We start from the raw sequence: 23,035 nt of genomic DNA on the forward strand, positions 1-23,035 counted from the left end.
GTGCATACCCAGCCTCTCACACATGGTGGCGAACACATGGGACTCAAAGTTTCTGCCTTGGTCGCTGTGGATGGACTCTGCAGCTCCAAACCTGCTGAACATCCCCGCTGTCAGGGCGTCGACGATGGTCTCTGCCTCCCGGTCAGGCAGAGCATAGGCCTCGGGCCATTTTGTGAAATAGTCCATGGCCGTGAGCACCCAGCGGTTTCCACTGTCTGTGGTGGGGAACGGCCCCACTACATCCACTCCCACCCTCTCCATGGGAGCCCCCACTGGGAACTGTTGGAGCTGAGCATGAGAGCGGCCTGGGGGGCCCTTTCTCGCTGTGTAGTTGTCACAGCGGCGGCAAAAGTCTTCCACATCCCTCTTGTGCTGTGCCCCCAGTAAAAGCCCTGACGGAGGCGGCGGAGTGTTTTTGTGACCCCAAAGTGTCCAGTCCCCACCCCCCCATGACTACTCTGGAGCACAGCCTCCCGCATCGCTTTAGGGACCACCACCTGCCACCTCTCCTCTCCCGTAGCTGACTCCTTCCATGCCCACCGTAGCACGCCGTCAGCCAGCCGCAGTCTCTCAAACTTTGACCACAACCCTTTGGTCGCGAGTGAGAGCGCTGTCACCTCTTCCCACGGTGGCCTCACCTGCGCCTCTACCCACTGTAGCACTGGCTGTAGGTCTGTGTCCCGTCCCTGCTGCTGCCCCCATTCAGCCACGTCGACAGTCTGCAGCTCACAGCAGACAGGCCTGCTTGCACGACACACTATGGCACAGACCCCCTCCTGTGCACACAGCTCTCTCTCTCTCACGTCCCTCTCTCCGCTCACAGTGGCGGTAGCCATCTGCAGTACAAGGGCCGATGGGACATGGGGTCGGCTTTGGAGTGGCGTGCACAGGAGGGGGTGAAGTCATACTGCTGAAGCTCCTCCAACCAGCGAGCCACCTGCCCCTCTGAAAGACATGAGCCACTGGAGAGCAGAGTGGTCAGTCCTTACAGTAAAGGGCAGGCCACCCAGGTAGTACTTGAAGTGTATGATGGAAGCCACAACAGCCAAGAGTTCCTGCCGGGTGACACAGTAGCGGCGCTCATGTTTGTCAAATGTTTTGCTGAAGTACGCCACCACTCCCCCCCCCCTCTGGCCCAGCACCCCACTCATGCCCACATTGCTCACGTCTGTGTCCAGGATAAAAGGAAAGGTGAGGTCAGGGGGGGCGAGCACGGGGGCCTCGATCAGTGCACCTTTGAGGGTGTTGTAAGCCTCCTCACACTCCACTGTCCAAGTGAAAGCCTTGTCCTTCGGCAGCAGGCGGTTCAGGGGAGCAGCGACGCTTGAGAAGCCCCGTACAAACCTCCTGTAGTACGAGGTTTGTGGGGGTGGGCCGGTCTCGGACAGCCCCCACCTTGTCCTCCATGGTGCTGATACCCTCCTTCCCTGAGCACCAGATTCCTCATCCTCATCCAGATTCGTCACCCCTTCGGTTCTCCCACCAGAATTCGCACGGTCGACGAAGCACTCATGCCCGCTTCAGCCGCCATCATTCTAACGTCCTCCCTCAAGCGGCCTCTGGGCTCCGACGCCCTGGCGATTTCCTCAGCCAGATCCTCCGACGTCCATGCAAACGCACCTCCTTGGCCATAATCGTCCCCTACCTCCACCTTCACTTTCGGATTCCCTCAAAGCATTTTCAACCCGTTCTCACCTACGTTAGCTAGCCACAGAAGTCAGCTAGCTAACTTATCAACATTTCTACTTCTGACAAAAATGTAATGACCTGACTAGATCATAAAGGAACAATTGTCCAGACAGAGGTTTGAGTTTATGAATTTACGGTTTATTAACCCAACTTCACACAGGCTACGGTTTGGCCGTAGCCCACTCCACATAAATGAAGGATACCCTATAAAACTACCGTGACCTTCTCTTGTGAAGGTCAGACGTAAGAGAGAACAATGGCTAAACCTGGTCTTAACTTCCAATTCTCCATCCCCCTCCACGCCACTCCGCCAATCACCAGGATGCCCGGCATCAGAACATTCCAGGCATTCCCGTGATTGGCAGATAGCAGGTTGATTGGCATGTCGGACCCCGGGAACACTGGGTACTGGTAAGTACAACACAACCAACTAATAGCCTAACACATAACACACAGCTGTTTGTGTGGGTCGCTACAATACTGTGCATCCTACAGTGTTTTACTGTTGAAATTACAGAAAAGTCTTAGTGTGGGATCTGGAAAAATATATAATCATGATGATGTCAGTGATCTTCAGGTTGAAGCTCTAGGAAGAGGCCCGAGTTCCTGATTTACAATTTCGAGTTGGATGAAAGTTCAAAACGTATTTTCCCAGTTGTAGCTCATTTTTCCCCAGAGTTCCCAGTTCTCTTTAACTCACTTAAGTCAGATTTTGTAGTTCCGAGTTAACAGTTGTTTTTGAGCATGGCACAAATCATGCCTCATTGACAGCATGGCCAATGTTGAATGTTTATCATTTTAAACTAGGAAAAGAGACCCTTAATCTTAGACTTGGGACCACACAGCCACTCCACTGAATAGCAGGCTAATGATTGCAAACCACTCATTGTTGAATTTGCGATTTCCAACTTGTTGTGTAATGTTTATGTCCAATGGCCGATGAGCACCGATACGGTTTATCTATAATTTGTCTTCGTTTCTCTTCATATGACAAGCATTAACAAGGATTTACCAGTAGATTGTCAACTTGATTCATGATATTGACTACTAGCTAAGATTTTGAAAGTATGATGTTGACACAATTAGTCCAATCAATGCTACTGTACATATAACGTGATTTGACGTCATTTTATCTGTGGCCAATGACCTTGAGCCTTCTTGGATGGGCACTTCTAATGTAACTATGGCAGCACCAAAGAGGCAAGAATTTTCGCGGTCTATCCTTAGACTTGGCAGTGACGTAAAGTCCCCATGAGTGACAGAAAACTAGGCCAATCACAGAGCAACGTTCCTTATTTTCTGTTGGCTTGCCCCACCACCACCACAGAAAGCACTGAGCTAGGCTGAAACATCTGCATTTTGGAGCTGCCTTACTCAAGAAAACAAGAGACCATGTTTGTATGTAGCTTTATTAACTCTATATATATTTTTTACAAACTGATATGTGACACGTACTAATACCGAAATAACATGCAAACCATTTTTTGCCAAAAATGTGGGGCTCTGTCCCACCTGCCCTGAATGACAGGTCGCCACTGGTGTGCGCTTGCACGTTCCTGTAAGTAGAAAAGCATGTTTGACTCACCCTACTTGTAGAGAAACGCCATCCTCTCTTTCATATGTTGACGAAACAGCCTATCACTGTCATACAGTACACAGTTTATTTTTTGTTGTCCTTGGACACCTGGCTAAAATGCTTGCTCGGTAGCCTAACTTCCATTCATGGGCAACATTAGCTAGTTAACATAAGCCTTCTACATCTAGCTACATATTGAATTTCCATCCTCAGGCCAGGGGCACAACAATGTACGAATTAATCATTGGATCAGAATCGACGTTATAATCATTGGCCAGTACTGAGAATTAAGTAAAAAGTCTAAATCCCTATCTCCATCCATGGCTAATTTAGGAAAGCCACCAGAAAAAAAACAATATACAACGAGATTTGTTTTCCTGTCAATTATTTATGCTCTCAATGGGTTCAAAATCCAAACCGGCTTCCCTTGACACTTTTTTTTGGTGCGCCAGTTTCAGCTCAATGCAGATCTTTTTATACTTTTTTTTTTTTATCAAGTGAGGCAAAATGCTCGCTGGCTTTCCTTGTCTTCAACGCTACCATACTCGTTTGGACCAGACAGCATCAGATAGATGGCCTATATGTAGAGACAAAGGAGAGCTCTGTTTTGATGCTCAGGAATATTTCTCCTGTGAGATACATTCAGCTTCTTGCGAATTGAAGTTAAATTATGAAATCAGAGAGACGAAAGCTAAATTATTTTATTTAAAACAAAATGTGGATGTCTGGCATCCAGGAATACAAGCCACTGCTTCAAATCAAGCTAACTAACTAGACATGTTTTTATATATAATGTTTCGGGGGAGATCTATGCACAGCAAGTTATTTGTCAACTACGCTATTCTTATATTTTTAAGGTTGTCGCAATTACATGACTAGTATTTAATAGAGGGGAATCCCAGCTTTCCAACGGTGCATATTTATTTAGGCTCTACAGAGCCGGTGGAAAGGCAACAATTAAATTAATACTTAGTTAACTATAATTAACTAGCGAGATAACTGCTACATTTACGTTTTGAATTGGTGATCTAGTTAGGTCTGTCTGTCATTATTTTATACCTGCTGCTGAAATGTCGCGCTCCCTCTCCTCGGGCAACGGACCACTCACACTGGCACACAAACAGCACGACAGACATACACGTTAGGGTCATTCCGATAATGGCTGATATGTAGTTTATATTTATCATATTTAAAAGTTTGCTTTCATGAATGACATTATTTAACTAATTTCCATGACCTTACAAACCCTCATTTGACAACTTGGAACAGCGCATCATGTCATTCAGTCTGGCACATTTTCAATCTGCGCAATCTCGAACAACATACTGTCTTTCACAGATTCACATACTAGAGGCAAATAAACCAGAACAAATCGGAATGAGGAGATGAATGACACTCTCCATTGCTATTCATTCAACTTTGATCAGATTTTTTTTAATTTATTTTTTAACCTCGGTGTGTGAATCTGGGCCAGCGATAGGCTACCTTGTTTTTAATAGAGGAGCAGGTACGCAATTCCCCCAAACCTAGAAGTGCCGGTACAACGTTCCGGACAGCTCCAGACCAAGTCAATCACTGTTGAATACAAATATAACTTCATAGATTTGACAAAATAATTTAACAATTTCTCTGACAGCATACTTTAATATAACAAATTTACATCATAATTCAAAGTCTTTATGTATACATTTGTAATTTATCCAAATCAATTTACAATAACATACACATACATTTTCTCTCAAATCACATCATATTCAAGTACAATCCAACCAAACTGTAGGTGTAATCAGAATAAATTAATTTAAATAAAAGGCACACTCAGTAGTTAGTTACAATTACCTAGGATAGGATAAAGTAATCCTTCTAACCCCCCCCCCCCCCCTTAAAAGAGTTAGATGCACTATTGTAAAGTGGTTGTTCCACTGGATATCATAAGGTGAATGCACCAATTTGTAAGTCGCTCTGGATAAGAGCGTCTGCTAAATGACTTAAATGTAAATGTAATCAAAATAATGGATTCAAAAAAGCCCTTAAATTCTATATGAACAAAGATGAAAAATAAATATGAACTCAAGAAAACAATTCACAACAAATCGGATTGGTAGACTCAGTCTATCTAGTAATTTTGGAGTATTTAAAAACAACATTAAGCTCATAAATTCACTCAATCGTGGTAGATGAATTTGCATAATAGAGTCTAGAGCTTGATATACTTAGTCTGCGCTTATGGACTGCCCTCTTCAATTCATACCACAGGTTTTCAATGGGGTCCAGAGACTGCGATGGCCATTGCAATAAAACATTTTAGTGTTCAATTAAACATTTCTTTGTGGAATTTGATGTGTGCTTGGGGTTATTGTTTTGCTGGAAGATCCACTTGTGGCCAAGTTTTAGCCTCCTGGCAGAGGAAACCAGGTTTTTGGCTAAAATGTCCTGGTACTGGGTAAAGTTCATGATGCCGTTGGCCCTAACCAGTGGAAGCAAAATAGGCCCATAACAAAGATCCACCACCGTATTTTACAGGAGGTATGAGGTTATTTTCTGCTCATCACAGCCTTCTCTTGACACCAAAACCACCACTGGTGTGCGTGACCAAAGAGCTCTAATTTTCATGTCATTCAATAAATGTAAACGCCTGGAGTTTGTTAAACGGCATTGGCACTGACTTGGATTGGAACCGGTGCTATGTTCAGATGACATGCAAATAGAGCTCTTTGGCCACACACACCAGTGGTGGGTTTGGTATTGAAAGGAGGATGTGATACACAGAAAATAACCCAGTACCTAAAAAGGCTCAGTGCTGTTATTCTCACAAGGGGAGGGTGCCGGGGTATTGAAAACAGGGGTGCCAAAAATTGACCCATCTTTTATATATTTTGTATTACTTGTTAAAAAAAATCTGAAAATTGTATTAGTATAAAATATAATTTCAACAAAAAATGCAAATGCAATATAGCTCAGTATATGTATTTATTCTATATAATTTCTTGCTCATCTTTATGAAGGGTGCCAATCATTTCAGTCATGAGATGTCATGAAAAACAGAGAAGGGAAGGGAGAACTCACATATTCCAGAATTCTATATGGTAGAAACAGCACAAAGCAGTGACTAGAACCATATAAATATTATCCCTATTCTAGGATTCTACTTCTATGACTACTACATCTTCCGTAAAGGGACAGGAAAAGATCAGGAAGTGAATATATTTTGGTCACCGTAGCAATGTTTGGTGTTCAGAAGCAGAGGTCTTGAAGAAGTGCATTGAGTGGCAGACTCCACTAGGAAATTAAGACCCAATGCACATTGCCGGACGGACCTGCTAATTTACCATCAGTTTGATATCAATGGGTCTTAAGACTAAATTGACACTTGCTCGGCACAAGTTGATCCTCAGATTTTTTTAATACTTAATTTTGACTATATTAGGCTTTGCAGAAAATAGACTAGAGGGGTATAGGAAATTGACCTGTTCAAATAATTTGAAAATCCATCCCCTCATTCCCTGTAACAACAACAACAACATTGGTGAAAGCTAGATAGTGGAACCCTTGCCTTTACCAATGCAATCATTTTAGACCATGTTAGACTTTCAAGTAAGAAAGCAATGATGGATATTAACATTTACCAACAGGACCAATAATGTGAAAGAAAAGACGATTCCTTTCATTCACGCTCATACTTCAACCTTTGAGACCTGAGCCTCCATTTCGAGTTTTGCCAGTGAGTGACAACCAATCGGTTGGCATCTTTCACCCATAGTGTATGATGATGGTATTCATTCAAACCGACAGGTCGTCCTGCCAAAATGAATGGAAGCATTGTAAAGAATGACAGACTTTCACTAGCCTTGCCAATGAAAGAAGTCATCAGGCGATGTGAGCTTTTTTCTCTGAATTCAGCTCCAACATGTCGAAAGTCAAATCAACATGTTGACCATCAACACAAATATCATTGTCAAATAATGACCCCAATCAGATGACATGAACAGTAACACACTTTATGGCAATGTATTTCGCTGGCTGCTACTCTGCACCTGTGATGTCATGGCTGCTTCCTAAGCTTCCATTTCCTCACTTGGCTTCGTCACCTGGTGAGGTTAAAGGGGAGGGTTATAAACAGGAAGAGCAAACAGGAAATGCAAGACAAATCCATTTGAATTAAATCACTTTTTGATAGCACCTTTTGATTTGAACAAAACCTTCCATACATATTGGCCCATTGTAGAAGTGATCAGAGAGTGACCTTTCAGACATGAATGCCAAAACATTCAAGAGATAAAGGTGCTCAAAGTTGACTGATTTCACATACCATAAGACATCCATGTCATTATCACTGGAAAAGATAAACGGTTGAGATTTGTCATTTAAAAACGAACAAATAGGTTGTCAAACTGTTCCATAATTTATTTAAGAAAATGTTCAATAAAAAAATTATAATTTAACCTTAAGTCATTTATCCAATAATGTGTAAACTCAGATTTTTGTCCTATTTGCATAGGTTGTAGCTTAGAGCCCATTTGACATCTGAGGTTTTTGTGTTGTTTCCGCCATCGGTTGAAACACAACATGCTCTTGAATACACGGTGGGTGTCATGCTTGGGCTGATAAATGTACTAAAATGGGAATATAATTAAAATATCAACTTTTAAATGGCACCACAAAGATGGTTGGAGGTCTACACATCAGAGAATGTTGACTTGAATGGGAATATCCGTTTTAAATTATACAGTCAATCCTCCATAGAAAACCAATTGAAATCATAGAAATATAGATAATAGAATAGACATGACCATTTAAGTTGACGTTCGATGGTGGGTAGACTAGCAGACATCTTTGTGGTAGTAATTAGAAGTTAAAATGTACATTCACATTTCAATGGTGTACCAGCTAAATCGCAGTGGTCTGAAGGGATAGGTCCATTCTATAAATTTGATTTATATGATTGAAATTACACCCACCCTGTATTCAAGAGCATGTTGTGTCTCAACAGATGGAGGGCACAACACAAAAACCCCAGATGATGTAAAGTCAGGTCTAAGCTACAACCTATCCAAATGAGAAATGTATGTTTATGCGTTTTCAGATAATTTACGTTAAATGTAAACAAAATATATTTTCTAATTAAAAACATGATTTTCAAGAAATTATACGTTTGAAAACCCTGTTTGTAAGGTTTTAAATGATATCAAACTGAACTGTTTATATTATCCAGTGATGAAGACATGGATATGGTTGGGTATGCAAAATGGTTCAACTTTGAGCACCTCTATCTCCTGAATGGTTTGGCATTCAGGTCCAAAAAGTCACTTTCTGACAATTTTTCCATGGGCCAGAATGAATCAGTTGGACGGGCATTTGATTTCCATATGCTCGCCCATTTTTCCCCAGGACCTCCTGTGTGAGCATGCGCTTGCACGCATATTCTAAATGGGTGTAATAGTAAAGACTATACGCAGCTCAGAAGTTTCAAGTTTGAGGAAGCTTACAATTTATCCTACAATTTCTACCGATCTACATGCCAGTAATTAATATGTGCACATTTTCGTAAAACAGTTTAATTTCCTTATACCTTTATCTACAGCAGGTGTGCACATGTGTGATGCACACTCAGACATTACACAGGAACAATGACCCTCCCCTCTCTCCCCCCTCACTCAAATCAGAGATCTGTATATAATGATGAGATGCTCATGTCTCCACCCTAACAATGGGAATCTTTGTCCCAAAGGTGGGAAGGCAGGCGACAAGCTTAGGTCTGCATATTATTCCCATAGAAACGCATTGGACAGATTTTGGCAAGAGTGACCGCTCTCTCGCGTTGCCTCTCTCTCTGTATGACATGCTATACTCTTTTGGTCCAGAAAGCATCAGATACATGGGCTACACATACTGAGACAGAGGGCGCTGTTTCACTCACCCGGATGCTTTAACTGAGATTGATGCGTCTTTCTGTCTGAGCGCGTCTCGGTCAGATAAATGATCAATATTGAATTTTGACGGGTGAGGAGGTATAACGCCCATAACGCCAGCCCTGCCATGGGCAAACATATATGCAACATGTTGCAACAATATGTTTTGTTTAAATCAAAAATGATGCTGTCAAAAAGTGATTGAATTCATATGGATTTACCCCAATCCCAAATCGACCCAAGGTTGAGCTTCTAACCCCAGGGCAAATGTGGTGATCTGAGAGGATTGGAAAGGTGTAAGAAATATGGCAGAAATTCCACCTGGCCTATCAGAAGACAATGTGGAGCTACTGGAACTGTCATCGAAATCTCTACAAGTGCCTAGGAGCTAGAAGTCGGTTGGGGATAGGATGAGTGCCTATACACACATAGGTATGAGTAAACAGCAAGCTTATTGTTAGATTGGATATCAAATAGAGACCAAGTCCTCCTGTCAATTTAATCAGAGTGAAACAAAAGAAAACACCATCCAAAAAATAGACAAACCAGAACGATGCCACACGGCGAAAAGAGATTAGTTGGCGGCGCTCAGTCATAGTTAATCAAAGCACAACCACTTACAGTAGAAATGTCCATCCTTCGTAGTGCCCATTATTTCAAACACACATCTAATTTTGCAACAAATACTGTAGATAGATGAGTATCAAGAAGCGTTTGGAAAATTCCCAGACTAGTACCACCTCGTTTAACACGTTAGCGTTTTCCAGTTTTGGTCTCTCTTTGGCTAAATGCCTGATGGGCATATTTTCTTTCTCATTTTGAGACAAAGCCTAGAATTTCAGACCCCACTATATTTTGCAATGACTAGTGTTTTAGGCATGTAGTCTAATAGGAGACATGTACAATTGATTAGAAAACTTCTGTGTCATTGAATGCACCAGTATTAGGAGTCCTCATTTAAGATAGCGGACCACAAGAAGTTCAACCTTGGGTCGATCTGTGCTCAGTAATTTCAGGCTGAAATTATTATGCCGTGTGTCAAATCGAGGTGGTAGAAATTAGGATAGTACTGAAGCGAACAGAACTGAAAAGATTCAAAACCCACATTTGCACAATTGTTGATTGAGAGACTTGAAGGCACCAGTATAGGGATTGAACAAAGGGGGAACTGAGCTTAAACAAAACACATCATTAGCTATACCAGAGGCTTCAGGTTGGGGGGAAACCTTGTTTGCATCCACACGGACAGGAAAAGCTACAGTCTACATTTGGAAATATTTATAAGGTCAAAGATAATGTAGAAAATGACGAGATGCTTGTGTCTCCACTAACAATGGGATTCATTGTCCACAGAGCGGAATGGCAGGCTGTCAAAGCTCCCGCCTATTCCTGACTTTGGATTGGTGGATCTTATTATTTTAATATTTTTTTGAACACCCGCAATAACAGCGACTAAATTTGTACGTGACCAATACAATTTGATTTAGATTTGATGAGGTGTGTTGACGTCAACCGCCTTTATTCAATGGAGAGAGAGGTTCTATGCTAGCCTCGAACTTCAACCGGGACAACGCCGATATAAAGTGTATTTTCTCAAAGTCACGTGTATCACATTGATATCAGTACACTTGTAACAACCTAAGCATTACGAAACCTTATTAGATCAAATAAGCCTCACGCATGAATTTTAACTAGACTAAATTCGACACGCATTAGCCCTCACACAAAAACTTGATTAATAATGAATGATCTGCTTGACGTGGACAGATTTTGGTTGGAGTAAACCCCCTCACTTTGCCTCATCCTCTCTGATAAGGTACAACAAAAGGAGGTTGCTTGCACTGTTTCTGAAATCGATGGACTAAAACAACTTGCGTCAGGAAACAAGTAAGACTATATTATCGATGCATTAGTGCATGTTAGGGTTGTCACAACACCAGTATCGCGATCCATGGCAAAAAAGAAAACATGAAAAAGATGAAACTATGGTCGTTAAAAAACCTACTTATTTGTTTTTTTCAACATTAGGACAGTTATTCTCGAGAAATGAAGTCCGCTTCATGTTTTGTTTTTTCCTTAACACGATACTAGTATTATGACAACGCTAGTGCATATAGTTAAATGTTCAGTAACAGAACTGGGATTTTGTGGTCCGCCATCTTAAATGAGGACTCCTTATACTGCTGCGTTCAATGACATAGAAGTTTTCTAATCAAATGTGCATATCTCATATACAGGCTTAAAAGGCTAGTCACTGCAAAAAAATAGTGGGGTCTGAAATGGTTGACATCCTTGATAAAGATGAGCAATATTGACTGTATAAAATAAATCATTCAAATACTGAGTTTTTATTTTAATTATTAATTATTATTATTTTAATTGTATGCAAAAAAAAAATGGGGGGGGGGGATTATATTATACTAATGCAACTTATCTTTCTCTGAGCAAATGTTTAACAAGTACAATTGTTTTTCGAGGTAGGGGTCAAAATGATTGACACCCCTAATTATTCATAGAAATAATAAATAAGTACTCAAAAGTTTAGTATTTGGTCCCATATTCCTAGCACGCAATGATTACATCAAGCTTGTGACTCTACAAACTTGTTGGATGCATTTGCAGCTCGTTTTGGTTGCGTTTCAGATTGTTTTCAACAGAAATGAATAATAAATGATGTATTGTGTCATTTTGGAGTGACTTTTATTGTAAATAAGAATAGAATATGTTTCTAAACACTTCTACATTAATGTGGATGCTACCATGATTACGGATGAATGAATCGTGTATAATGTTGAGTGAGAAAGTTAGAGGGTTAAAGATCATACCCCCAAGACATGCTAACCTCCAGTTATTGGTAATGGTGAGAGGTTAGCATGTCTTGGGGGTATGATCTTTGACCCTCTGTAACTTCACGATTCAATCAGGATTATCCGTAATCATCCCCATTAATGTAGAAGTGTGCAGAAACATTATATTCTTATTTATAATAGTGACTCCAAAACAACACCATACATTATTTACCATTCATATTCTATTGGGCACAAAATAATCTGCAACACAACCAAACTTCAAATGCATCCAACAAGTTTGTAGATTCACAAGCTTGATGTAGTCATTGCGTGCTCGGAATATGGGACCAAATTCTAAACTTTTGACTACTTTATTTATAAGAATCTTTAGGGAAGTCAATAATTTAGGACTCATTTTGAGAAAAAAAAAAGTATGACTTGTGAAACAAAATCTCTGAGCAACTGTATTATTATAAAAATAATACAACCTCCCAATTTTGTTGAGCATACGATATAGCTCAGTATTGGGAGTTATTTATTTTATACAGTGATTATTGCTTTAACGAGGGTTATCTTTAACAAGGGTGTCAATAATTTCCACTAAATATTGTGCATTACTTTCCAATTAGATAATTTGTCGTCAAATGACTTCTCAAACTGATTCCATTCATACATAGAAAACGACAACACACCAAATCATTTCTGGTTTGTACAGAGGAGAGCAGGAAAATGGGCGAGGGGGTGCAGAGCAATTATGCAAATCAACTCCAAAGACCACATCCCACACACAAATCCAAACTATATCTCTGCTAAGACAGACACCCGAAGAGGCATTAAAGAAAAAGAGAATTCTCGCCACCACACATAAAAAAACAAATCGAGAAGAGGACAACTAACAGTTCTGTTGTTCATCAGTTCAAATCAGTTTGTTGTGGACAGTTTTTTGTTCATCAGTTCAAAGTAGTTGTGTTTGTGTTTTTATACCTTGCTCCTGAAGAGAGGCTTGGCCCCGGGGCCGCAGTACTCATTGTAGATGAGCTTGAAGAGAAAGAGGTGGAAGAGGGTGATGAGTGAAGCCACGCTGAACCAGAAGAGGAAGGGCAGGCCGGGGTACTGCTTGGCCATGTGCTCCTCGTGCGCCAGGATGGCCTTGAGGTGCAGCGTGTGCCGCAGGTCCTGCAGGTGGCGCAGGTCCGTGGAGATGTAGAGCAGCGGCGTGATGGGCTGCGTCACCATCACAGGGAACACGTGGCCCTTGGCCTCCACCAGCGACGACGTCAGCTCCACCGGCTCGTTGAGGCAGCCCGCCTCGCAGGCGTACAGTGCCACGGGCTTCTCCTGGGGCTTGACTGACACGTGCAGAAAGGGTTTGCCCTCGGAGTCCAGCAGCACAGCTAAGTTGATCAGGTCCTGGTTGTAGTGGATTCCCCGCAGCGCGTAGCTGTTGTGCAGCACGTCCGGGTCCGCCTGGAACTGCAGGTGGTTTTCGTTGAATGAGAGGCCTCCGAAGCTGAGCACGGCACCCTGCATAACGCCATGGGCGCCCGCCGCCACCAGCACCTTGCAGCCCCTCTTCTGCAGGGTAAGGGTCCACAGGTTGACCAGCTGCAGGACTTGGGCCACGCTGCTGACCCGCTCCGGCCACAGGTTCTCAGCGTGCATTGTGGCATGCCCGCTGAAGCAGTGGTCGGCGTAGTTGAGGCTGGACTCGAGACGGGCGCGCTCCTCAGTGCCAAGACGGCGGTCCAGCAGGGGAGCCGGCGAGGCCGAGAGGACGTAGTAGAGCGTGGTGTTGACTGTGGCGCTGGATGGCGTGTGTGCGTCGGTGATCTTACGCATCTCCACCCCTGCAGGACAGATACACACACAGCAGATGTGGGAACAGAATAGGTCAACATAGTAGAGCTGGGACAATCAACTGAAAAGTACCGACACCGACATTCTAGAACATCTCATGGAACTGCGGGGACTGTGAAGGGGATACACACACAGAAACAAACACACACAATTGTTGTAGTTGTATTATTTTTTGTTGTATTTCAAGTGTGGCTGTCCTTGTCTATCAGTGTTTTATTACTTGTAATGTTTGGTGGTTTCTATTTTTGTGGACCCTAGGAGGAATAGCTGATGCCTCTGCAAAAGCTAACAGAGATTGCCTTCTTATTACCGAAGCAGTTTGCTTACGTCTGAATTTTTTGGGGTGATTTTTGGTACACAACGTTCCTGTAGCTCAGAAGTCACCAACCTTTGAGTCAAGATCACTTTAGCAGTCAAAAAGCAGGCAAAGATCTACCACTCAGAATTTTTCTATAAACACGACTTAAGGAATGTAGGCCTATGCTACATTAACTGAATAAAACAGTTCTGTAGGAATGAGGTTTGGGCAGTATGCCTAATACATTATCACAGCATAAATGGAAATAATTCGCTTTTTTATTTTGCAGGACTGATGGGTACCTGCATATGATGGTTAGTCTCAGCGGAGGGAGGGAGAGAGCAGCAGTGCTGAATAAAAACTTAAACATGAACTCACTCATAAAATAGCAGCTCTTTGCTGTATTCTTTTACAGTCTCTCTATGGTCATGTTTTTAAAAGTTAGGAAATCTCACGTAGGCTAGTATCAAACTTTGCTGTGCCTGTAGGGTTGTGGAAGCCGTAGGCACAGTGAATTGAGCTATCGGATTGGCCAGTGGAGGAGACGCACTTGATTTAGCCACAGCTCTCCTGGTCTTCAGGGTAGGCGGCGTTTGTCCCTTCAGACAAATTAAATGGTTCAAAATGGGAACACTTTGCCTACCCGGCGCGAAGGGCTTCTGAATCAAGTGCACCTACCACCAACAACGCAAGACAAATAAAAAATGTTATAGCCTATGCATTATGTTGATTCCTGCTATGAAAGTATCTTCCGGTTCCTGTTTCGCTGTCGGCTGCTGACTCTCACTCCCTCTCCCCACTGTAAAAATATGAAACTAAACTATGTAACAATGCAGGACAACGAGAGCTATTTTCGCACAACTCCCGTAGGTTGAACATAAAAGGACATCCTCTCTCATCCGGTAGACTTAGGCTACTCCAACAAAGATCTTAAGCTAGTTGCACATGCCCTCTAGACATGCTACAATAGCTAGGACTAAGAGAAATACCTGAGCCCCTGACCGATGACCTATCAGAATATCAATCCTTGTACTAAGGCACCAAGCCGCACCATTGTAGGCACCACAATCTCTGCAACCATTATAAAACGTGGTCTGCCAGAACAAGTCATACAAATTAGAGGTCGACCGATTAATCGCAATGGCCGATTAATTAGGGCCGATTTCAAGTTTTCGTAACAATTAAAAATTGGTATTTTGGACATCGATAAAAAAAAAAAAAGTATTTTTAACTAGATAAGTCAGTTAAGCACACATTCTTATTTTGAATGATGGCCTGGGAACGGTGGGTTAACTGCCTTGTTCAGGGGCAGAACGACAGATTTTTACCATGTCAGCTCGGGGATTCGTTTTTGCATCCTTCCGGTTACTAATCCAACGCTCTAACCACCTGCCTTACATTGCACTCCACGAGGAGCCTGCGTGGCAGGCTGACTACCTGTTAAGCGAGGGCAGCAAGAAGCCAAGGTAAATTTGCTGGCTAGCATTAAACTTATAAAAAACAATCAATCTTCACAATCACTAGTTAACTACACATGGTTGATGATATTACTATTTTATCCTGCGTGTCCTGCGTTGCATTTAATCAATACGGTGCCTGTTAATTTCTCATCGAATCACAGCATACTTCGCCAAACGGGTGATGATTTAGCACTGTCGTTGCACCAAACCTAACCATACATATCAAGGCCTTTCTTTAAAATCAATACACAAGTATATATTTTTAAACCTGCATATCTAGTTAATATTGCCTGCTAACATGAATTTCTTGTAATTAGGGAAATTGTGTCACTTCGCTTGCGTTCTGTGCAAGCAGTCAAGGTATATGCAGCAGTTTGGGCCGCCTGGCTCGTTGCGAACTGTGTGAAGTCCATTTATTCCTAACAAAGACCGTAATTAATTTGCCAGAATTGTACATAATTATGACATAACATTGAAGGTTGTACAATGTAACAGCAATATTTAGACTTAGGGATGCCACCCGTTAGATAAAATACGGAACGGTTCCGTATTTCACTGAAAGAATAAACGTTTTGTTTTCGAAATGATAGTTTCCGGATTCGACCATATTAATGACCAAAGGCTCGTATTTCTGTGTGTTATTATGTTATAATTAAGTATATGATTTGATAGAGCAGTCTGACTGAGCAATGGTAGGCAGCAGCAGGCTCGTACGCATTCATTCAAACAGCACTTTCGTACGTTTTGCTTGCAGCTTTTCACACTGCTTCAAGCATTGAGGTGTTTATGACTTCAAGCCTATCAACTCCCGAGATTAGGCTGGTGTAACCGATGTGAAATGGCTAGCTAGTTAGCGGGGTGCGCGCTAATAGCGTTTCAATTGGTGACGTCACTCGCTCTGAAACTTGGAGTAGTTGTTCCCCTTGTGCTCCTGGTTCGAGCCCAGGTAGGGGCGAGGAGAGGACGGAAGCTATACTGTTACACTGGCAATACTAAAGTGCTTATAAGAACATCCAATAGTCAAAGGTATATGAAATACAAATGGTATAGAGAGAAATAGTCCTATAATAACTACACCCTAAAACTTCTTACCAGGGAATATTGAAGACTCATGTTAAAAGGAACAACCAGCTTTCATATGTTCTCATGTACTGAGCAAGGAACTTAAACGTTAGCTTTTTTACATGGCACATATTGCACTTTTACTTTCTTCTCCAACACTTTTGCATTATTTAAACCAAATTGAACATGTTTCATTATTGATTTTGATGTATTATATTAAGTTAAAATAAGTGTTCATTCAGTATTGTTGTAATTGTCATTATTACAAATAATAAAAAAATATATATTAAAAAATAAATAATAATAATAATTTAAAAATATATATAAAAAATATGATTTATTTTGACCGATTAATCGGTATCGGCTTTTTTTGGTCCTCCAATAAATTGTTATCGGCGTTGAAAAATCATAATCGGTCGACCTCTAATACAAATAACCCAGTTAAAAGGCGCACAGTATAGCTGGGACAACAAAACAAAAATTACAGAAACCGACATTGCCTTCCTCTTACATTGCATTGTGCGACGGTAATGTTCTGTGATTTTGCAACACAACGTTCCTGTAGATTGTTCTAAAAACATTATTTGGTCAACAGTAATAGCCTACAAATTATGATGATTACTGCTATGAAAGTGTCTGCCTGTCCCCGTTTAGCTGTTAGCTGCTGTGTGAGCGAGCCACTCCCACTCCCTCTCCCCATTGTGTGCACGGAGGAGAAGCACAAGCATATGACCGTTGCTCAAAATGCTACTACGGAAAAAAGAGTAATGAGTATAGAACGCATTTCTCACCTCTTAATATGGAGTTCATGGCACCACTTTACAACCAGAGTAGGCTGTAGTTAGTATGGCTTAGATGCAAGGATTTCTTTCCAGAGAAACATCGGGGCCTGTAACACAACTTTGTTTCACTGAAACATGGCTCTCCTGGGATACTCTGTCGGAGTCAGTAAAGCCAGCAGAATTCTCAGTACATCGCACAGACAGGAATAAATATCTCTCCGGGAAGCAGAAGGTGTGTTCCATGATTAACGACTCATGGTGTAATTTTAAGAACATACAGGAACTCAAGTCCTTTTGTTCACTCGACCTAGAATACCTCACAATTAAATGCTGACCATATTTTCTCCCAAGACAATTCTCGCCACGGCCGTTTACATCCCACCTCAAGCCGAAACCTTGACGGCCCTCAAAGAACTTCACTGGACTTTATGCAAACTGGAAACCACATATCCTGAGGCTGCATTTATTGTAGCTGGGGATTTTAACAAAGCAAATCTGAGGACTAGGTTGCCGAAGTTCTATCAATATATTGACTGTACTACTCGCGCTACTAAGACTCTCGAACATTGCTATTCAAACTTCCGGAATGCTTACAATGTCCTTCCCGCCCTCCTTTTGGCAAATCTGACCACAACTCCATCTTGCTCCTCCCGTCCTATAGGCAGAAACTCAAACAGGAAGTTCCCGTGCTTCGTACTATTCAACGCTGGTCTGACCAATCGGAATCCACGCTTCAGGATTGTTTTGATCACGTGGACTGGGATATGTTCCGGGTAGCTTGTGAAAATAATCTAGACGCATACGGTGAGTGAGTTTATAAGGAAGTGTATTGGAGATGTAGTACCCACCCTAACCAGTAACTGTAAAACCTACCCTAACCAGAAACCGTGGATAGATGGTAGCATTCGTGCGAAACTGAAAGCGAGAAGCACCGCATTTAACCATGGCAAGGCAACTGGTAATATGGCAGAATATAAACAGCCAAGTTATTCACTCCGCAAGGCAATCAAACAAGCTAAACGTCAGTATAGAGATAAAGTGGAGTCGCAAATCAACGGCTCAGTCATGAGACGTATGTGGCAGGGACTACAGACAATAACGGACTACAAAAGGAAAACCAACCAAGTCGCCGAGACCGGACAGGATAAACACATTCTTCGGTGGCACTCAGTGCACCGACGCGGCCCGCTAACCAAGGACTGTGGGCTCTCCTTCTCCGTGGCCGACGTGAGTAAAACATTTAAACATGTTGACCCTCGCAAGGATGCCGACCCAGATGGCATCCCTAGCCGCATCCTCAGAGCGTGCGCAGACCAGCTGGCTGGTGTGTTTACGGGCAAATTCAATCTCTCGCTATCCCAGTCTGCTGTCCCCACATGCTTCAAGATGGCCACCATTGTTCCAGGACCCAAGAAGGCAAAGGTAACTGAACTTAATTACTATCGCCCTGTAGCACTCACCTCTGTCATCACGAAGTGCTTTGAGAGACTAGTCAAGGATCATACCACCTCTACCTTACCTGCCACCCTAGACCCACTACAATTTGCTTAACGCCCCAATAGACGATGCAATCGCCATCACTCTGCACACTGCCCTATCCCATCTGGACAAGAGGAATACCTATGTAAGAATGCTGTTTATTGACTACAACTCAGCATTCAACACCACAGTACCCTCCAAGCTCATCATTAAGCTCAAGGCCTGGGTCTGAACCCCGCCCTGTGCAACTGGGTCCTGGACTTCCTGATGGGCCGTAAACCCAGTATTAATCATACAATCAAAATAACAATTATTGTACCACACAACCATCAAGCGTATCAACTCTTAAGTCCTCAACTACAACTAACTACATAAATCATCACGGTATACATCACACCAAAACAAATGAAATAACGTATACAAAAAGGTTGTAGTCAGTCGGTCAGTCAGTCAGACAATCCAATCTGCCAACAGATCTCTAGCGGAGAAAGGCCACGAAGGACAACGGAGAGGTGTAGTCCACGGATGCAAAGAGTGGATCCGATCCTGGGTAAACTTGCTATTAGGCTACAAAAACACACCTTTAAAGGCAACAAAACAAACGGAAGAGAGAAGCTTTGGAACTGAGGGTTGAACACATCCTCATTCACGTCTCCATCACAACCGCACTTTTGCGCAGCTGATGCTGGATATTTAATTGGGAATTAAAGGGGAAGCGCCCTATTGGAAGGAGAAGCACAGACGGTTCAAAAAAATTCAGGGCCGTCACAATATACACACACTCTCATTCAAATAAACACATACAAGAACACACACATACATGTAATAGTGCCAGACATGCACACAAACATATACAGTTGAAATTGCTGTTATGATTTCAGTTGTCCTTGATGTCCTTAGTTTAAAATGTATTATTTTGTAAAAAAAAAAATGGCATTGTTGTTTGCTGTTTTCTTCTGTCTTTTCCTTTTTTCTCTTTAGTTCATTCTCTTGGTTGTTGGTGCATTGGGGGGTTCTTGGAGTGGGGAATGGAATTAATTGTATTGGGGGGCCGTGCATTATCATGCTGAAACATGAGTTGATGGCGGCAGATCAATTTGTAAGTCGCTCTGGATAAGAGCGTCTGCTAAATGACTTAAATGTAAATGTAAATGCAGATGACTGGCACAACAATGGGCTTCAGGATCTCGTCACGGCCATCGATAAAATGCAATTCTGTTCATTGTCCGTAGCTCATGCCTTCCCTTCCCATACCATAACCCCACCCCCACCATAGGGGTACTCTGTTCACAACGTTGACATAAGCTAACCGCTCGCCCACATGCCGCCATACACGTGGTCTGCGGTTGTGAGGCCGGTTGGACGTACAGACAAATTCTCTAAAACAACACCGGAGGCAACAGCTCTGGTGGACATTCCTGCAGTCAGCATGCCAATAGCACGCTCCCTCAAAACTTGAGACATCAGTGGCATTATGTTGTGTGACAAAACTGCACATTTTAGAGTGGCCTTTAATTGTCCCCAGCAAAAGGTGCACCTTTGTAATGATCATGCTGTTTAATCAGCTTCTTGATATGCCACATTTGTCAGGTGGATGGATTATCTTCGCAAATGAGAAATGTTGACTAACAGGGATGTAAACAAAATTTGTGCACAACATTTTAGAGAAATAAGCTTTTTGTGCATATGGAACATTTATGAGATCTTTTATTTCAGCCCATAAAACATGGGATCAACACTATGTGTTATTTTAATATTTTTTAAGCAGACTTTTTTATTCATAGGCTACCAGTCTTACTTGGCACTGGGGGCAAAAAATTGTCTAGAGCCCTGTAAATGTCCATTTAAAATAATGGCATTGTATTTGTTATTGAGCAAAATAGTAACATTTATTGTGTTTTCTCTTTAATGTATCGCATCGCAATTTATTTAATTTTTTTCTTTGATTTACCACGATATGGAATTTTGTCCATATCGCTCAGCTCTATAGTAATTTGATCTAGAACTACATCATTCATCATAACCAGGTAGCATGCAAATACCATCCAATGATTGTTTCATCCTGTACAGTCTATGAGAAAGCATGTGAGAGTTATCTAAATACCACAACGTCATTCTGCACTGCAACACAAAAGGCATGGCATCTCAGCCTCGACTTTGTATTCACTCACCAGAGATGAAGAGGTCCATCCAGGCCTGTTGGTGGTCCTGGACCAGATCTTCTATGTTGGCCCTCAGCAGCTCTCCCAGTTCTTTCTTGGCCCCGTCTCGGAGCCTGGTGAAGGTCTCCTCCAGCTTGGCCGACTCGATGGGCTCCGACATCCACACCACTGACAACACATTCTCGGCAAACTCTGACTTGGCAGTCACCTGGATGCGGCTGCCCAGCTTATTGGTGGCCACCACCACCAGCACTATCTGGTTCTTCTCCGGCAGAACCACGCGTCCCGACGACAGCACTACCTCCTTGTCCTCCACCTTCTCCACACCGGCTGAGAACTTGCTCCCGAACGAGGGCTTTTCGGTGGACACCTCCAGGGTGACGACCCGCTCAGAGGGGTTGTTGATGTGGATCCTCTGGAGGAAGACATTGGGCCGGCTGCGGTGGGCGATGAACTCTTCTCGGATGATGAGGCAGTCACGGGCTGATCCGGAGCTGCCGGCTCCCCCTGGGAGGACGCAGCGGACGGACAGGACAGCCCCTTTGCGGAACCAGAGCATGGTGGCCCGCGCCTCGGCCCGCTTCCCCGGGACGTGGATGCCCACTATGGGTGAGTACTCAGTCAGGTAAACTGGGGCAGAGCCGGGCTGGGAGGACGAGGCCACCCACAGTCTGTTGGAGTCAATGTCCACCAGGAAATGGCCGTTACCTGAGACGAAAGGCGTGACCGCTTTCTCCTGGGGAGTAGTGTAGATTCCCTCGCCCCGGTCCACCAGTGACTTCCACCTGTGGATCTCAGTCTGGAGGCATTGTCCAGCTGGCCCGCCCGACTGGCCTAAGCCACTGAACAACCTCAAAGCGCCGTCTGAGCTAAGGTACCAGTAGAAGATTAGGAAAAACAGCAGTCCAATGAGCATTCTTCTAGCCCAGCTGCTTGACAGCAGACCTGGTAGGCCCTTTAGTCTTTGCTGGAGCCACATTGTATTTATGCTTTAGAGTCACTATAACTCAAGATTGCAATTTGAGTAGTTTGCTATAGTACCTAATTAACAAGTATAACAAAAAAAACAGGACCGTCAAAGGTGGTTCTCCATTCTCTCTAACCAATATCAACGTTAGACTAGGAGATGACCGCTTAAGTTGAGTTATTTTTGTAGGAAGTCTTTCCTGTTGACAACTATAGTAGCTAGCAATGCACACGGTAGCTAGGCTAACTTTACCTAACTAGCTAACGTTAACTAGCGATGCAAATAACCTGGTACTCAAAGATTGTATAGCTAACAAGCTACTGTGTTGCTATCCAACTAACAGCACCTTAGCTAAAATGTCCATGTCAAACCTTGATTGCTGTCAAATCTAACCAGTTAGCATGCTAACAAGCTAACCAAAACAAGCTAAGTGAGCTAACGTACCTAGCGAATTAGCTAAGTTATGGTGGTTGCAAACTAGCATTGCGCTGCTAGTTAGGCGACACTTTGCATTTGTTTCTCACATCGTGGCAATAAATACATTGAGTGCAATTGTTGCTCATTTGTCGCTTATGTCTAGCAGTTGGGATTTCATTATTTTTGGAGGTGGATTACTTTTCAAGCAACTCACCAATCTATCGTTGACACTCCTGCATGGGTTTACTGAAATTACCGCAAATCACGTTGGATGATAGCACCGGAAGTGTCGGAATTATTTGAGAATTTTTACGACACGGTGTTTTTTATTAGCTAGAAAGTTGTAATTTGTCACGTTTGTGTCTGAACTGAAGTTAATCAGGGGTTGTTGTATGCACGTTATTGGGGATATGAGCAGAACTCCGGAAGGGGAAAATGGAGTCCCTAGAGAAAGCAAGTACAAGATGGGTGTCAGGGATGGAGCGGCAGTATTATCATAATACTTTTAATTAGTGGAGTAGGGGTGTGTTAATTTTATTTTATATAATTTGAAATTAGTGAGTATAGTGTTAGATGGTAGGGTATTTA

The 23,035-nt window shown here is 42.7% G+C and overlaps 1 protein-coding gene across 1 annotated transcript; it reads right to left on the reverse strand.

The window, feature by feature from the left end:
* Positions 1-4,889: 4,889 nt before the first annotated feature.
* LOC139542089 (uncharacterized protein KIAA2013 homolog) lies at positions 4,890-22,748 on the reverse strand. The gene is made up of 3 exons (XM_071347122.1): positions 21,073-22,748; positions 12,948-13,810; positions 4,890-7,353 (listed from the first exon to the last, which is right to left on the reverse strand). Exons 1-3 carry the CDS (start codon positions 22,040-22,042, stop codon positions 7,321-7,323), a joined length of 1,866 nt encoding a protein of 621 aa, XP_071203223.1. The 5' UTR covers positions 22,043-22,748; the 3' UTR covers positions 4,890-7,320.
* Between the last annotated feature and the right edge of the window lie 287 nt (positions 22,749-23,035).

Source organism: Salvelinus alpinus, chromosome 17 (assembly GCF_045679555.1).
Source record: "Salvelinus alpinus chromosome 17, SLU_Salpinus.1, whole genome shotgun sequence".
In the NCBI taxonomy this organism is placed as follows: Eukaryota; Metazoa; Chordata; class Actinopteri; order Salmoniformes; family Salmonidae; genus Salvelinus; species Salvelinus alpinus.

Coding starts and splice junctions, on each gene's coding strand:
- LOC139542089 (XM_071347122.1), bottom strand. CDS start 22,042: ATGTGGCTCCAGCAAAGACTAAAGGGCCTACCAGGTCTGCTGTCAAGC. Junction 13,811..21,072: donor GATGGACCTCTTCATCTCTG/GTGAGTGAATAC, acceptor TCTGTCCTGCAG/GGGTGGAGATGCGTAAGATC. Junction 7,354..12,947: donor AGCCTCTCTTCAGGAGCAAG/GTATAAAAACAC, acceptor TAACCTCACCAG/GTGACGAAGCCAAGTGAGGA.